We start from the raw sequence: 17,901 nt of genomic DNA, 5'->3' as shown, positions 1-17,901 counted from the left end.
TTGGCTGGGCTCCCTGCCTGTGCCATTAAACCCCTACAACTCATCCAGAATGCCGCAGCCCGTCTGGTGTTCAACCTTCCCAAGTTCTCTCACGTCACCCCCCTCCTCCGCACACTCCACTGGCTTCCAGTTGAAGCTCGCATCCGCTACAAGACCATGGTGCTTGCCTATGGAGCAGTGAGGGGAACGGCACCTCTGTACCTTCAGGCTCTGATCAGTCCCTACACCCAAACGAGGACATTGCGTTCATCCACCTCTGGCCTGCTGGCTCCCCTTCCTCTGCGGAAGCACAGCTCCCGCTCAGCCCAGTCAAAACTGTTCGCTGCTCTGGCACCCCAATGGTGGAACAAGCTCCCTCACGATGCCAGGACAGCGGAGTCACTCACCACCTTCCGGAGACATTTGAAACCCCACCTCTTTAAGGAATACCTGGGATAGGATAAAGTATTCCTTCTAACCCCCCCCCCCCCCCCCCCCAAATTGTAAAGTGGTTATCCCACTGGCTATAGGGTGAACGCACCAATTTGTGAGTCGCTCTGGCTAAGAGCGTCTGCTAAATGACGTTAATGTGCCCTTGAGCAAGGCACTTAACCCTAATTGCTCCTGTAAGTCGCTCTGGTTAAGAGCGTCTGCTAAATGACTAAAATGTAAATGTAAAATGATATACATACTGTATTTACAGACACTATAAATGACATGGGTGACTGTACCTTGGGTATAGTGGGAGTATCTGAGGCTGCTAGCGGGGAAAGCCTCTGTTAGTGAAGCGATTAACATCAGAACCACAGTGAGCTGCAGCATGGTTGGTGGTTGGTGGTGTTAGCCTGGAACACACCGCTTGGCTTAATGTATCTGTAAAGAGACACACAGGAGAGAAGTCCAGTACATTAAAGGTGCAGTAATGGACATTAGTTTAATAGTCCTTAGGGTAGCCCTCAAAGTGAATTATCTAGCCAAAATAAAGCATGGTAAATTAACTGAATATGTATATAACTGTATATTTTCCATCCGCTCACCCCTTTAGATCAACATGGATTCTGTAAATGGATACAGTATATCTTAGGAGTGGTGTTCTTAGTGTAAAAGGCAGTTTGATGTATTGTGGATGTGTGTAAAAGGCAGTTTGATGTATTGGGGATGTGTGTAAAAGGCTGTTTGATGTATTGGGGATGTGTGTAAAAGGCAGTTTGATGTATTGGGGATGTGTGTAAAAGGCTGGTTGATTTATTGGGGATGTGTGTAAAAGGCTGTTTGATGTATTGTGGATGTGTGAAAGGCAGTTTGATATATTGGGGAAGTGTGTAAAAGGAAGTTTGATGTATTTGGGATGTGTGTAAAAAGCAGTTTGATGTATTTGGGATGTGTGTAAAAGGCAGTTTGATGTATTGGGGATGTGGGCAAAAGGCAGTTTGATGTATTGGGGATGTGTGTGGTTGCTGGGCAACTTGCCAATGTGACCTCAGTGTTAACTCATATCATCTGCTCTGTGGAGATGAAAGCAACTCACCCTGCACAGCACACAGGGGGAACAAAGGGGAAAGGTTGGGGTATTGACCTCCCACAGCTGACTGAATACTCCCAGGGCTGCTCATACTCTTCTCAACAAAGACATAAACTTACTTTTTCAGACACAAACATAGATTATCACACACATGCATGCACGCACGGACACGCACACACACAAAACAGAATGATCTCCTCCTACCCCCCTTCATTCCCTCACACACACACACGCACACACATACACATGCACACACACTCAAAAACTCAACAGTTGACTTCAAACAGGAGCATCAAAGGTCTGTGACATCATTACCAACCACTACTTCCTCAGTTATCTCTGGCTGACTGAAGGGATGCGCTTGATATTCAAGTGTCCTGTTTACTCACTGCTAGAGTACCATTTCTGCCCAAACACCACAAAAGTAAACATTTCCAAATCTTTCATATTCAGCTTTCCAGTGAGCCCTGAATCACTTTTTATTGGCTAATTATTTTTACTGACTTGCTTACTTTGGACAGTTAAGTGGAAGGGAATCATCAACTACAAATTATTTTAAAGGTTTTTATATAACGATAAATCCTAAATTATATTAATGCTGTTAAAAAAAAACCACTTTGGACCCACACAGAATATTTTCATTAACCAGTTGAATTGATCTATTCAACACAGTATTAATAAATTAAAATGAAACGTGATCCTATGTAGCTCAGTTTGTAGAGTATGATGCTTGCAACACCAGGATAGTGGGTTCGATTCCTGGGAACACCTATATATGTACAAAATGCATGCACGCGTGATTGTAAGTCACTTTGGATAAAGGTGTCTGTTAAATGGCATAAACAAAAACAAATAAAATAGCCCAACAATAATATTATCTTCAGAAACCTCCAGATTGTGGTTTTGATGGAGGGGAACCCTAGCTGTTGGTGCAGCAGCTGTCGCCTCCTCTCTTCCTGGTCATAAACTCTGATTAAAGTGTCATTGGTTCTGTGAGGTTCTGGCCTCAGCCACTGGGCCAAGCCTTGACTCTTCTGGCTCGTTAAACACTAAAGAGGCCTGCAACCCAGTAGTTTATCTGCTGTCCATGCTCCGATCCAGTCAAAGACACTGATCCTGCAGTGCAGAGCTCAGTTAACAAAGGGATACTGATCCCTGCCTGCCTGCCTCAGCTGTGGATCTGGTTAACGTGGCACTCCTCTGGTGCATTACAGTACACCACACTCAGCTACTAACCACAACCTTTACTACGTTCCTGAAAACCTGAAAACCTTGACAAGGCATATGTACAGTACATTTCATGTAAATAAAAAGAACGATAGACTGACAAAAATAGGTGAATTTTGACTTGAACTTCCTGGAAACCCTGTTTTTTTCTTGAATACTACTCTCTGAAATTGAGGCCAACTATCTTGTTTGTTTAGAACCAGGAGCAATCAATGTGGATGATTTCAACACCAAGTTGACAAACCACTCAGTTCCAAGGCAATGGCATACAGATTGAGTTCACCATACAAAATCTACCATGGAAGGAACAACATTGGCTTACCTGTTTCCCTGTGGAGCCGCCTGAAGAGGATAGATATGTAGACCACTCCGACTGTGTCCTCACTACCCACCCCAAAGGGGCTTTTGTAGGGTGACCAATTGCGTCATCGTCCCTGTGTTGTAACCTGGTGTGCTTGGACCCCCTCCCTTCTTTATATCTCTCCTTTCATCCCCCTCTTCTCTGTTCTGTCTGGTGATTGCCAGAATGTCTCCGAAGTGACTCCCCTGAATTGGACCCAATCAAATGTTATTTAGACCTGTCCAGCACACAATGCAGGGTCATTGAGTTTTATGTCAAGATCATCCGGACAATAAACAAAATGGAACATTGCAAAGGAGAAGTGGTTTGATGAATATGTAGCCTCATTCCCAATGTCTTCTTGATATTGTTCTTTGTATTTAAACTGCACAAATGGGGGTTGGGATGTTACAAAATAGCACTGGCTACAGTTGCTAGTCCATTTCCCCCGAAAAGGAGTGGAAAAAGTAATTCACTAAACATTCTGAATAATGGAAGGCATAGCTATTATTATACAGGCCTCCTGTAGCTCAGTTGGTAAAGCATGGCACTTGCAACGCCAGGGTTGTGGGTTCAATTCCCACGGGGGGGGCAGTATGAAAAATGTATGCACTCACTAACTGTAAGTCGCTCTGGATAAGAGTGTCTGCTAAATGACTAAAATGTAAAAAAAAAAAAAAAAATTACAATCCTAAAGGCTGATTGGTTAAAACCGCATTCCAGCCGGTGTCTATTCCACAAGTTACCTCCGGCTAAATATATGATGTTAAAATGCCTATTTACTATGTTCCATCTGACTGCGCAATCCATTGTTTCATCAGCCCAGCCAGGCAATTTATCAACTTGATCTCCACAATCAAAAGCATCTAGACATTATCTCCAATTTCCTTTAGACTAACATTTAGTTTTCAACAGCAGAGATTTGTATAAACCTTGCTGTCTGTCTCTCCAACATTTGCAACATTGTTTCAATATTCCAATTCGATCTTCAGCTGTTCCATAGTAATGAACGTGTCGGGAGTTAGGATGAGACAGACGGGTAGGTTGCTTTTCTCAGCCAGTCTAAATCATGAATCATCATCATTTTTATGGAACAGGTCAAGCGAAGCGAAGTGCAGCTAGTTTGCAGTCTTTCCAGCTCCTGTTTGAAGTGATTGTGTTAGCTGTGTTGTTGGCTAGCTCTCGGACAACAGTGTCCTGACGAGAGAGCACATTTTCTATACCAGCTCATTGTTATGGATGTATCCAAATAAATATCACTAGAAAACTGCTTAAACAAATGCAAATGCAGCTACTTTGTTGTTATTCTGGCTCCAGTGTTTAACGTGACTGTAACTAAGCCATAGTTGGCTAGCTAGCAAGCAAGGGATAAGAACGTTTCCAGCCAGTATGGCAATGGAACATTTCAAACGAATGACTGGGTCGCGTCCATAGATACAGAACAAAAAGACTGAACGACTGGGTCGCGTCTCTGGCAACCAAACTGATAGAACGAACAACCAACCGGCTTCGGTAGCAACCCTAGATTTGTGTCGGGACTATATCTTGTGGAAGAATGAAATAGAATGAATACATTCATCAAAATAAAGTTTTAATGAAAATATGTCAATCATTATTTGAAGATGTTGGTAACCCGTTGTATAAAACTGATAATGCCCTCGAAGCCGGTGTTTGGAGGATATATTGGCACAGTTTGCCGGCCCTCGAATTCGTCTTGGGCCTAACAACACCCGTGCCAATATATCCTCTAAACACCAGCTTCTCGGGCATTTTCACTTAAATAAATGTTATATAGGTAACACACAACACTTTTGAAATGTACAACATATCATGGAAATAAGTAAATTACATGTGTAGGGCTCGATTCAATCCGTAGCGCTGAAGATCCACACTGTAGAGCGAAATGTAAAGGTCATTTTGATTGAGCCAACATATACAGCATTTGCATGAATGCATTCTCTGCGAATGCGGGAACATTGCCTTTAAATTTCTATTGCACTTCAGCACTACGGATTGAATCGAGCCCTAGGTGTGTTTAACAAAAGGGCTCGTAATTGGTTGACTACAGCTATAATAAAGGGTATGATAAACTGTAGATCAAAAATAAGGTTTTATTATAAATACATTAGCAGGGTTGGGTAGGTTACTTTCTAAATGTAATCCGTTACAGTTCCTAGTTACCTGTCCAAAATTGTAATGAGTAACCACAATTTTGGATTACCCAAACTCAGTAACAATCTGATTACTTTCAATTACTTTTTGAATACTTTCCTTAAGAGGCATTAGAAGAAGACAGAAAGGATCCATCAAACGCATTTGGTGTGTCACCATAGTGGTCTCTGACTTGTGGTCAGACTTGCTCAGGCGGAACAAACTTAAACGTGTGCCTTTTTTCAATGCTGAATTGAATGTCATTGAGAAAACAGAAAGGTGTCGTAATGTATTTTTTTCCGCAAACATCCTTTCTAAATGTAAAAGTAATCCAATAACTAATCATCTACTTTTTCAAAAGTATCTGTAATCTGATTCCAATATTTCTGCTCGTAAGGTAACTGATTGCATTTACAGTTTAATTGATTACATGTAATCGGTTACACCCAACCCTGTACATTAGTGATATGGCAGCTACTCATTGCCACACATGATTTATTTGATAGTTCATGTTTTATGTAAACATTTCAAGAAGAAGAGTCCATCGGTTGGTTCATGGTTGTTGATGGGGAAGGCTTTAAGCTACCTCAACTCCATCACTTCCCCGTTCCATCAGTCTCTGTCAAAGGTTATAGCCAGTCTGAGCCCAAATACTCATTTTCTCACCCATCACTTCCATTCCTCTCTTCTTTTTCTGCTTCCTTTTTTCATCTCTTCCACCCTCTCTCTCCCTTTCCTTAGACCATACAAGGGCTACTTCCTAGGAAGTTGTTGTACAACTGGGATAATAAAGAAAGAAGAGAGAAAGAGTGAGAGAGAAATATAGAGAGCTTCCACTCCCCTTCTCTTCCCTCAGATCATAGAGGAGCTGTTTCCCTTGGAGAATGAAAAAAAGAGAAGAGAGAAATAGAGAGAGATTTCAGTCTTTCATGAAGCAGCACTATTGGGAGACTATAACTTGCCACTAGACACATTGTGAAAATGTTATGTGGAAAAATTATCTCTTTGTTGAAACATCTGGGGTGTACCCAAACGTCAAGCAGTCTTGGAGACCGGCTCATGCATTGTTGTTTTTTTCCATTGCTTTCTGAGCTCAAACAACGCTTCCCATATTTACTGATGGATCTCGGCTATTTTGTGGGAGAATGAAAAAAATCATGCTTATGATTAAATCATAATGTATTATGTTTATTCAAAGTCTGGCTTAGTGACAGTCACAGTTGAAAAAAAGAAGGATTGTTGCTCTCACCACATTGAGATAGGGGATATTCACCAACGATAAAATGAATCCACATGCCACAGGGAAGAATGACCTGGAAGGAGATATAGACATATAAATATGAAGTGAGAACATTGCAACCCAGCAGACACTGTCACTTCAGCTTAGAACTACCACAGAGTGATTTTGTCTTTGGCATTGCCCAGGATACAAAACTTCAGAACTTGAATGTCCAAGTTCTGAAGGTCCTCTGTGCTCAATTGGTAGAGCATGGCGCTTGTAACGCCAGGGTAGTGGGTTCGATCCCCGGGACCACCCATACGTAAAGATGTATGCGCACATGACTGTAAGTCGCTTTGGATAAAAGCGTCTGCTAAATGGCATATTATTATTACAAATATCCCTTCAGGGAAAATGAAGTTAATCTTATCACCTCTTAGAACCACAGGGAGGTATTAGACATTCTTTTTTGGATTGAAGCTTTTTCACATGCTTTGGCCACGGTGTGTCTCAGAAAGTGGTCCAGGGCTAGTCCAGGGCTGGTCCATGGACGCGGTCAGTAATGTGATGTAGACTTTCATTGACCCTTCATTCATGTCAGAACCTTGGATAAGGATGATGAGAACTCTGACGTGGTAGCGGTGTCTGTGATCTTCCAAACTGGGCGTTCATTTTGACAGTGTTGGGAGGGCATCAGTCATACAGTTGAAGTCGGAAGTTTACATACACCTTAGCCAAATACATTTAAACTTAGTTTTTCACAATTCCTGACATTTAATCCTAATAAAAATTCCCTGTCTTAGGTCAGTTAGGATCACCACTATTTTAAGAATGTGAAATGTCAGAATAATAGTAGAGATAATGATTTATTTCAGCTTTTATTTCTTTCATCACATTCCCAATGGGTCAGAAGTTTACATACACTCAATTAGTATTTGGTAGCATTGCCTTTAAATTGTTTAATTTGGGTCAAACGTTTTGGGTAGCCTTCCACAAGCTTCCCACAATAAGATGGGTGAATTTTGGCCCATTCCTGACAGAGTCAGGTTTGTAGGCCTCCTTGCTCGCACACGCTTTTTTAGTTCTGCCCACACATTTTCTAGGATTGAGGTCAGGGCTTTGTGATGGCCACTCCAATACCTTGACTTTGTTGTCCTTAAGCCATTTTGCCACAACTTTGGAAGTATGCGACCATGCTTTAACTTCCTGACTGATGTCTTGAGATGTTGCTTCAATATATCCCACATAATTTTCCTTCCTCATGATGCCATCTATTTTGTGAAGTGCACCAGTCCCTCCTGCAGCAAAGCACCCCCACAGCATGATGCTGCCACCCCCGTTCTTCACGGTTGGGATGGTGTTCTTCGGCTTGCAAGCTACCCCTTTTTCCTCCAAACATAACGATGGTCATTATGGCCAAACAGTTATATTTTTGTTTCATCAGACCAGAGGAAATTTCTCCAAAGAGTACAATCTTTGTCCCCATGTGCAGTAGCAAACCGTAGTCTGGCTTTTTTATGCCGGTTTTGGAGCAGTGGCTTCTTCCTTGCTGAGCGACCTTTCAGGTTATGTCGATATAGGACTCGTTTTACTGTGGATATAGATACTTTTGTACCTGTTTCCTCCAGCATCTTCACAAGGTCCTTTGCTGTTGTTCTGGGATTGATTTGCACTTTTCGCACCAAAGTACGTTCATCTCTAGGAGACAGAACGCGTCTCCTTCCTGAGCGGTATGACGGCTGCGTGGTCCCATGATGTTTGTACTTGCGTACTATTGTTTGTACAGATGAATGTGGTACCTTCAGGTGTTTGGAAATTGCCCCCAAGGATGAAACAGACTTGAGAAGGTCTACAATTTTTTTTCTGAGGTCTTGGCTAATTTCTTTTGATTTTCCCATGATGTCAAGCAAAGAGTCACTGAGTTTTAAGGTAGGCCTTGAAATACATCCACAGGTACACCTCCAATTGACTCAAATGATGTCAATTAGCCTATCAGAAGCTTCTAAAGCCATGACATCATTTTCTGGAATTTTCCAAGCTGTTTAAAGGCACAGTCAACTTAGTGTATGTAAACTTCTGACCCACTGGAATTGTGATACAGTGAATTATAAGTGAAATAATCTTACTATAATTACTTGTGTCATGCACAAAGTAGATGTCCTAACCGACTTGCCAAAACTATAGTTGGTTAACAAGACATTTGTGGAGTGGTTGAAAAACGAGTTTTAATGACTCCAACCTAAGTGTATGTAAACTTCCGACTTCAAATGTATATCTGCCGTGTTAAACCTTAAATGGAATCCCTCCTTTGCTTTGTCTGTTTTAAATTGAAGGCCAATATAGTTGAGAGGTCTGGGAAAGTTGATACTGCTTTGCCCTGGTACTGTATGCCACCAAGGTACTGTATGTCTCTCATATAACCTCATCCTCTCCCAGCTCTCCTGTTGCTATGTGGTTGTTCCACCTAGCTTCCTAGAAAACATGTCTTCTAAGATGCTCTGGATGAAAGTGTCTGCTGAATTACAAAAATGTTAAACATAAAATTTCCTCTCTATCACTACCCTAGAGGTGCTATTGAACTCACCTGAACAGGAGCACGAAGCCGTAGCTCTCCACGGCCATGCCGATGATTGGCCAGCGGAACAGCACCAAGGCCACGCCCCCCAGGAAGAAGGTGGAGCCTCTGAGCTTCTGTCTCTGGAAGAAGAAGCCGGCCGTCCTCCTCAGGCCAATGATGAACGTCAGACCGGCCAGAAACAGGACCTAAAGGAAGAAGGATGAGACAAGCTCTGTTTTCCTGTTTGTGATGCTATTATTGTCGCTGTTATTTCCTGTTACTGTGACTATTGTCATGCAACCCAATTGCCGACAGAGTTAGAGTTCCGCGGTCGTCACCTGCTGTAGGTTAATTCAGCTCAGTCGATCTACAAACACATAGCCTATTAGCTATACAATTGTAATGTTTTACCCCTGAGAGGGGAGAAATATGAGAAATGATTCACACTGACACATAGCATCAGCGACTGTTCAGTCAGTTGTGATGATGAATTGCATAAAATCATAAACTCTTTCCATAGATATTCCATATATATTCTGAACAAAAATATAAACGCAACATGCAACAATTTCAACAATTTTACTGAGTTACAGTTCATATAAGGAAATCAGTCAATTGAAATAAATTCAGTAGACCCTAATCTATGAATTTCACATGACTGGGCAGGGGCGCAGCCATGGGTGAGCCTGGGAGGGTATAGGCCCACCCACTTGGGAGCCAGGCCCAACCACTGGGGTGCCAGGCCTAGCCAATCAGAATTAGTTTTTCCCCACAAAAGGGATTTATTACAGACAGAAATACTCCTCAGTTTCATCAGCTGTCCGGGTGGCTGGTCCCGCAGGTGAAGAAGCCGGATGTGGAGGTCCTAAACTGGCGTGGTCTGCGGTTGTGAGGCCGGTTGGACGTACTGCCAAATTTTCTAAAATTACGTTGGAGGCGGCTTATGGTAGAGCAAATAACATTTATTTCTCTGGCAATAGCTCTGGTGGACATTCCTGCAGTCAGTATGCCAATTGCACACTCCCTCAAGACTTGAGACGACTGTGGCATTGTGCTGTGTGACAAAACTGCACATTTTAGAGTGGCCTTGTATTGTCCCCAGCACAAGGTGCATCTGTGTAATGATCATGCTGTTTAATCAGCTTCTTGATATGCCACACCTGTCAGTTGGATGGATAATCTTGGCAAAGGAGAAATGCTCACTAACAGGGATGTAAACAAATTTGTGCACAACATTTTAGAGAATTAAGCTTTTTGTGCATATGGAAAATGTCTGGGATCTTTTATTTCAGCTCATGAAACATGGGACCAACACTTCACTTGTGTTTGTTGGGTTATGGTATGGGCAGGCATAAGCTATGGACAACGAACACAATTGCATTTTATCGATGGCAATTTGAATGCACAGAGATACCGTGACAAGATCCTGATGCCCAAAGTCGTGCCATTCATCCGCCGCCATCACCTCATGTTTCAGCATGATAATGCACGGCCCCATGTCGCAAGGATCTGTACACAATTCCTGGAAGCTGAAAATGTCCCAGTTCTTCCATGGCCTGCATGCTCACAAGACATGTCATCCATTGAGCATGTTTGGGATGCTCTGGATCGACGTACACGACAGCGTGTTCCGGTTCCTGCCAATATCCAGCAACTTCGCACAGCCATTGAAGAGGATACCTGGTGATGCCGTACGGTTTGATGAATGCTCCATCCGTCTTCCAGTCCTTTGTGAATGAGGTGTTTCGGGAGCTTGGTCGTGGTGTAGTGGTCTACATCGATGACATGCTGGTGTATTCCGCTACGCAAAGTGCTGGGCCGACAGTTGGAACATGATCTTTATGACAAGGCAGAAAAGTGTCTGTTTTTCCAACAGTCCGTCTCCTTCCTCGGATACCGCAATACCACCTCAGGTGTGGAGATGGAGGGAGATCGCATTTCAGTCGTGCGTAATTGGCCAACTCCAACCACGGTAAATGAGGTGCAGCGCTTTATTAGCTTTGGCAACTACTATCGGATGTTTGTCCGGGGCTTTGGCAAGGTCGCAGCTCCCATCACCTCTCTGTTGAAGGGTGGGCTGTCCCGGCTCCGCTGGTCTGCTGAGGCTGACAGGACTTTCAGTAACCTGAGGGCTCTGTTCACCTCATCCCCGGTACTGGCCAATCCCGATCCATCATTACTGTTCATAGTGGAGGTGGATGCGTCCGAGGTAGAGATAGGTGCTGTCCTATCTCAACGCTCGGGCATGCCACCCAAGCAGAACTACGACGTTGGTGATCGGGAGCTGTTGGCTGTTGTCAGAGCCCTGACCGTGTGGAGGCACTGACTCGAGGGGGCGAAACACCCTTTCCTAGTCTGGACTGACCACCGTAACCTGGAGTACATCCGGAAAGCAAGGAGGCTGAACCCTCGCCAGGCAGGTGGGCCCTGTCCTTCACCCGGTTTGATTTTACACTGTCCTACATACCGGGTACGAAGAACATGAAGGCAGACGCACTGTCACGGCTGTACGACACAGAGGAGAGGCCCATAGAGAACACCCCCATACTCCCTGCCTCCTGCATTGTGGCGCCGGTAGTGTGGGCGGTGGGCGCCGACATAGTGCGGGCGTTATGCACAGAGCCATCTCCACCTCAATGCCCAGCTGGGCTGCGGTACATGCCGTCTCTTGTCCGTGACCGTCTGATCTATTGGGCACACACGTCCCCCTCCTCTGGTCACCCAGGTATCGGCCGTACAGTGCACTGCCTGATCAGAAAGTACTGTTGGCCTACCTTGGCTAAGGACGTGAGGGTGTATGTCTCTTCCTGCTCGGTGTGCGCCCAAAGTAAGGCACCTAGGCACCTCCCAGCGGGTAAGTTACAGCCTTTACCAGTTCCACAACAGCCAAGGTCCCACCTGTGTATTGACTTTCTCACTGATCTTCCCCTCTCTCAAGGTAACACCACCATCCTGGTCGTTGTGGACTGCTTTTCAAAAAACTGCCACCTCCTTCCTTTGCCCGGTCTCCTCATGGCCCTGCATACTGCGGAGACGCTGTTTACTCACGTCTTCCGGCACTACAGGATGCCAGAGGACATAGTGTCTGACCGGGGTCCCCAGTGGAACGTCTGGGGGTCTGGAACGTCTGGGGGTCTCGGTCAGCCTGACCTCTGGGTTTTACCCCGAGAGTAATGGGCAGGTGGAACGGGTGAATCAGGATGTGGGTAGGTTCCTGCGGCAGGGGGAGTGGTCGGTGTTCTTACCTTGGGCCGAATATGCCCAGAACTCTCTCCGCCACTCCTCCACTAACCTATTGCCATTCCAATGTGTTTTAGGTTATCAGCCGGCTCTGGCACTGTGGCATTAGAGCCAGACCGAAGCTCCTGCGGTTGATGACTGGTTTCGGCGAGCAGAGGAGACGTGGAATGCTGCTCACATCCACCTCCAGCACGCCGTGCTTCGCCAGAAGGTCAACGCTGACCGCCACCGCAGTGAGGTCCCGGTCTTTGTACCGGGTGATCGGGTCTGGCTCTCGACCCGGAATCTACCCCTCCACCTGCCCTGCCGGAAGCTGATCCCGCGGTTTGTGGGGCCGTTCAAAGTCCTGAGGAGAATAAACAAGGTTACCTATAGGTTATTACACCCTCCAGATTACCGTATTAACCCCTCGTTCCATGTGTCTCTCCTCAGGCCGGTGGTGGCTGGTCCGCTCCAGGAGTCTGAGGTGCGGGAGGTCCCTCCACCCCGTCTGCAAATCGAGGGGGCCCCGGCGTACTCCATCCATTCCATCCTGGATTCGAGGCGTCGGGTGGGGGCCTTCAGTACCTTGTAGATTGGGAGGGGTACGGTCCAGAGGAGCAGTGCTGGGTCCCGGTGAGGGATATCCTCGATCCCTCCCTGTTGCGGGATTTCCACCGTCACCATCCGGCTCGCCCTGCTCCGCATCCTCCTGGCCGTCCCCGAGGCTGCTGGAGCTGCGCGTCAAGAGGGGGGGTACTGTCACGACTTCCTCCGAAACTGCCTCCTCTCCTTGTTCGGGCAGGCTTCGGCGTTCGTCGTCACCGGCCTTCTAGCCACTGGCACTCCTCATCTCATCATTCAATTTATTTTGTCTTGTTTATTACACACACCTGGTTCATATCCCCTCATCTGTGCCTGTATAAGTGTTCCCTCTGCCCCCTTGTCTTTGTGTGTGATTGTTTATTGTGGAGATGATTATATAGCTCGGTGGAGCTCTTTTGTATTTTGTATCGCCGGGATATTCACGCTTGTGCCTTGTTGTTTTCCAGTGTGCCGTATTTCCGCACTGGAGTGTTTTACGCATTGCTGCATACCGCTGTGTTACGGAATAAACCAGTTATTCTGTGATTTACCCTCCTGCGCCTGACTCCTTCTAAATCACGCATCACAGATCAACTCTATGCGAAGGAGATGTGTCGCGCTGAATGAGGCAAATGGTGGTCACACCAGATACTGTCTGTGATCAACAGATGCATATCTGTATTCCAAGTCATGTGAAATCCATAGATTAGGGCCTAATGAATTTATTTTAATTCACTGATTTCCTTATATAGACTGTAAGTCAGTAAAATCTTTGAAATTGTTGCATGTTGCATTTATATTTTTGTTTAGTATAAGAATGCTGTTCAATGACTACAGCAGTTCAACACCATAGTCCCCTTCACTCTCATCACTAAGCTCAGGACCCTGGGACTGAACACCTTCCGCTACAACTGGATCCTGGACTTCCTAACGGGCCGCCCCCAGACGATGAGGGTAGGCAACAACATATCCGACCATAAACATGGAGGCCCCTCAGCGGTGTGTGCTTGGTCCCCTCCTGTACTCCTTGTTCTCCCGCGACTGCGTGGCCACGCACGACTCCAACACCATCATCAAGTTTGCTGATGACCCGACGGTGGTAGGACTGATCACCGACAACGATGAGGCAGCCTATAAGGAGAAGGTCACAGACCTGGCAGTGTAGTACCGGGACAACAACCTTTCCCTCAACGTCAGCAAGACAAAGGAGCTGATAGTGGAATACAGGAAATGGATGGGGCGAGCACGCCCCCATCCATATTGATGGGGCTGTTGTAGAGCGGGTCAAGAGCTTCAAGTTCCAACGGTGTCCACATCACTAAGGGATTAACACGTTCGACAAACACCCACAAAGTTGTGAAGAGGGCACGACAGCGCCTCTTCAATCAATCAATCAATCAAATGTATTTATAAAGCCCTTTTTACATCAGCAGATGTTACAAAGTGCTATTCAGAAACCCAGCCTGAAAATATTTGGCATGGATCCTCAATCCTCCAAAAGTTATACAGCTGCACCATTGAGAGCATCTTGACTTGCTGCATCCCCACTTCGTACGGCAACTGTAAGCACCCAACTGCAAGAGGATGGTGAATACGGTCCCTGCCATCCAGGACCTCTATACCAGGCGGTGTTAGAGGAAGGCTCAAAAAATGGTCAAGGACCCCAGCCACCCAAGCCATAGACTGTTCTCTCTGCTACCGCACAGTAAGCGGTACCAGTGCACCAAGTCTGGAACCAACAGGACCCTGAAGAGCTTGTACTCACAAGCCATAAGACTGATAAACAACACTGCTAAATGGCTACCCGGACTACCTGCATTGATCCTTTTTTGCACTAACTCTCTTGCACTGACTCTATGCACAAACATTGGACTCCCACACACACATACAGTACTTACCTGTATATATCCATGTTATTGTTACTCACTATTGATATTCGTTATTTACTGTGTATTTATTGTTGGAAAAGGACCCGTAAGTAAGCATTTCACTGTTAGTCTACACCTGTTGTTTACGAAGCATGTGACAAATAAAATGTGATTTTATTTGATGATTTTATTTGGGAAAAAAAGATGGATCATGTGTATACTATAAACTCCAGTAGGCGATCGAGATAAGACGAACAACCACCGATATAAACAAAAACGTATTATATTTTTAGAGCTGTATTTTGATTGTATTTTTATGTAGGCCTATAGGGAAGATAAGCCATGTTGAGATGTTCATATAATAATAATATAATAATATAATAATAATAATAATAATAATAATAATAATAATAATAATAATAATAATAATATAATATGCCATTTAGCAGACGCTTTTATCCAAAGCGACTTACAGTCATGCGTGCATACATTTTTGTGTATGGGTGGTCCCGGGCATCGAACCCACTACCCTGGCGTTACAAGCGCCGTGCTCTACCAGCTGAGCTACAGAGGACCACCATGTTTCATATTGAAACATCTATATATAAAAAAATCCTAACTTGTTTGATAAGATTAGTACAGATTTTCTCAGTGGACCCCACAGGAACCACTGTACTAACATCTCTCTCTGCTTGCTTCCTGCTGAGGTAGGCTCCGTTTAACGTTAGCTTTTTATGTCATCTTTCTAGCTAGCTAAGTAATACTAGCCAGAGCCCTTCAACATTACTGCAATAGAAGTCTCTGCCGGCAGCTAGCCACCTGACTGACTGTATCTATAAGCGACTCATTCTCTGAGAGTCGGTTTTTTTTTGTTTGGGGGATGTCTGTAGATACGGCAGTAGTCCCAGGACGGTTTAAAAATTGCCTTTTGTCCGGCATCTCACAAACACACTGTCAGCAGCCTACAGTATAGTTGCCTAGAGGGGAGCCGACTCCGAGCTGGGGTAGTTCGTTTCATGTTTCAGGCTCTCTGCCTGTGCCCCGAGAGTGCGGAGTTAGCCATTTGAGAGAGTGGTGAATGTGCTGCTAAAAAGGCAAATCTGGAAGGCGAATCCAGGAGACGCAGGCTAACATAACGAACAAACCGCTGTTCATGATTCCACTTGTTCGCAAAGAGGCAGGCGCGATTAAAACTCAGTCAGATTAAGAAAATAAGCGTTCTGAGCTTTGATCAACGCTGGGAGTAATATTTAGATGTTGACCCATAATTGATTTTCTTTATTGTGTTCAAAATATATGTTTGTATTATTATTTTCAAATTAGAAAGATTATTACTCACATTCCCAAAAGCCAGCAAGACAGAGTCAAAGTACAGCAGCACGCCAAAGAGCAGGAAGAAGAGGCCGAAGCCTGTGAGACCAACACCAATCTCTGGAACACACACAGAGAGAGAAACACACACACACAAATTAGCGAGAGATCCCAAGTAGTTATACCAACTCTACAGTCTGTTCCTACATTTAGACAGCCTCCAGAGTTCAAACTCACAGTATCCATAGCCTTGTAGGCTTTCACAATGACACTCTTCAAAGTTAAAAGTTAAAAACAAAATAACTCAAGTCCAGGTACAATATGTCGACTAGCTGATTTACCTGAGTAATCCTTTCAAGTAAATAAAAAACAAGCAAATAAAAAACTGATTGTAAGGAAGGCTGTTGTAAACCACTTACTCTGAGTCTCTGTGATTGAAACCATGATGTCCTTGTCCTCTCCTGAATTATCTCTCTCCTTCACTCCCCCTTCTTGCGTCTCTCTCTCTATGTCTCCTTCTCTTTACGATCGGTGTGTAGATCTGTGCGCCTCTTTTCTCTGCGGTGACCTTTGAACTGTGCTGTCACATCCTGCGTGCTAGGTGATCATCAACAAACTGGGGGGGGGGGGGTGGGGGGGGGTAGGTTATCCATTGATTCGTACTTGAGCTGCTTTCCTTTATCATAATGGGACTTCCTCGTTTGAATCAAGGAATCTTATACAACTGTTGTTTTTAATGGCCCTATTTTGAATAAAGGAGCCACTTTACAGGTTTTGATAGAGTGGATGGGAAATTGATTGCCTCAGAGGTTATCTGTACATTTACATTTTAGTCATTTAGCAGACGCTCTTATCCAGAGCGACTTACAGGAGCAATTAGGGTTAAGTGCCTTGCTCAAGGGCACATCGACAGATTATCATACGTAGGACTGGTGGAGTTATGTCGCACATGCAGCTAACAAAAACATATGGAAATGTCTGCTCTACCCAAAATTACAACCAAATAATTGCAGCATTACCGCAAAAATGGAAGAGGAAAGTGGAAGGGGGAAAGAGTGAGGAACTTGTCTGTCGGCCCTGCATTAAAGACTTTAATTGGTTAAAGAAAATTGTGATACATAAAAAAGTATACCAGTTTATTTTAAGCACCAAAGGATTGACAGCCGTCCCACATAGATTGCAAAATAGTTGGGAAGAGATTTGTGTTGTACCGATTCCATGGCAAATGGTTTATGAACTGATACGCAAAACGACACTTAGAATTTTACAATATAAATTATTATACAAAATACTTGCTACCAATAGAATGTTATTTATATGGGGGATACAATCTTCCCAGCTCTGCAGATTTTGCTGCGAAGAGACAGAATCATTAGATAATTTGTTTTGGTACTGTCCATTTGTAGCTTGTTTTTGGTCACAGGTCCATGAATGGCTGAAGGATTGTAATATTTACCTGGAGCTAACCCTGCAGATTGCACTACTGGGTGATCTGAAATGTCATAGTCAATCGATCAATAATATAATAATACTTTTAGCAAAAATGTTTATTTTCAATTTACAATCTGTAGAAACAATGAGAATAGAAGGATTCAGAACTTTTGTGAAACATCACAGTACAGTTGAAAAATATATGGCAAATAGAAATCCATGGATGGTGTTAAGAGATAGTGTCACGAACGTTGAGAGACGGGTCGGACCAAGGTGCAGCGTGAAAAGCGTACATGTTTATTTTATAGAATAAACATACAAAAAACAACAAAACAACGTGACGTGAAAGTCCTATGGGCTATACAACAACCAGCCTAAAAGGAACAAGATCCCACAAACAAGGACTGCAACCAGGCTACTTAAGTATGATCCCCAATCAGAGACAACGAGCGACAGCTGCCTCTGATTGGGAATCATACCCGGCCAAACATA

The 17,901-nt window shown here is 44.3% G+C and overlaps 1 protein-coding gene across 3 annotated transcripts; it reads right to left on the bottom strand.

The window, feature by feature from the left end:
* Positions 1-4,638: 4,638 nt before the first annotated feature.
* Positions 4,639-16,550, bottom strand: LOC311134360 (vesicle transport protein GOT1A-like). 3 transcript variants are annotated; one of them, XM_084168012.1, is made up of 5 exons: positions 16,398-16,550; positions 16,007-16,098; positions 9,023-9,201; positions 6,469-6,532; positions 4,639-6,095 (listed from the first exon to the last, which is right to left on the bottom strand). In XM_084168012.1, exons 1-5 carry the CDS (start codon positions 16,420-16,422, stop codon positions 6,072-6,074), a joined length of 384 nt encoding a protein of 127 aa, XP_084024138.1. In that variant the 5' UTR covers positions 16,423-16,550; the 3' UTR covers positions 4,639-6,071. The 3 variants fall into 3 exon arrangements, with proteins under 3 accessions (XP_084024138.1, XP_084024137.1, XP_084024136.1); XM_084168011.1 differs by having other exon boundaries at positions 4,639-5,998; positions 16,398-16,548; XM_084168010.1 differs by lacking the exon at positions 4,639-6,095 and having other exon boundaries at positions 6,387-6,532.
* Between the last annotated feature and the right edge of the window lie 1,351 nt (positions 16,551-17,901).

This window comes from Coregonus lavaretus (genome assembly GCF_964263955.1).
Source record: "Coregonus lavaretus genome assembly, chromosome: 8".
NCBI classification, from domain to species: domain Eukaryota; kingdom Metazoa; phylum Chordata; class Actinopteri; order Salmoniformes; family Salmonidae; genus Coregonus; species Coregonus lavaretus.
This window is presented reverse-complemented; position numbering and strand designations above follow the sequence as displayed.

Coding starts and splice junctions, on each gene's coding strand:
- LOC311134360 (XM_084168010.1), bottom strand. CDS start 16,422: ATGGTTTCAATCACAGAGACTCAGA. Junction 16,099..16,397: donor TTCAATCACAGAGACTCAGA/GTAAGTGGTTTA, acceptor TGTGTGTTCCAG/AGATTGGTGTTGGTCTCACA. Junction 6,533..9,022: donor GGCTTCGTGCTCCTGTTCAG/GTGAGTTCAATA, acceptor ATCTCCTTCCAG/GTCATTCTTCCCTGTGGCAT.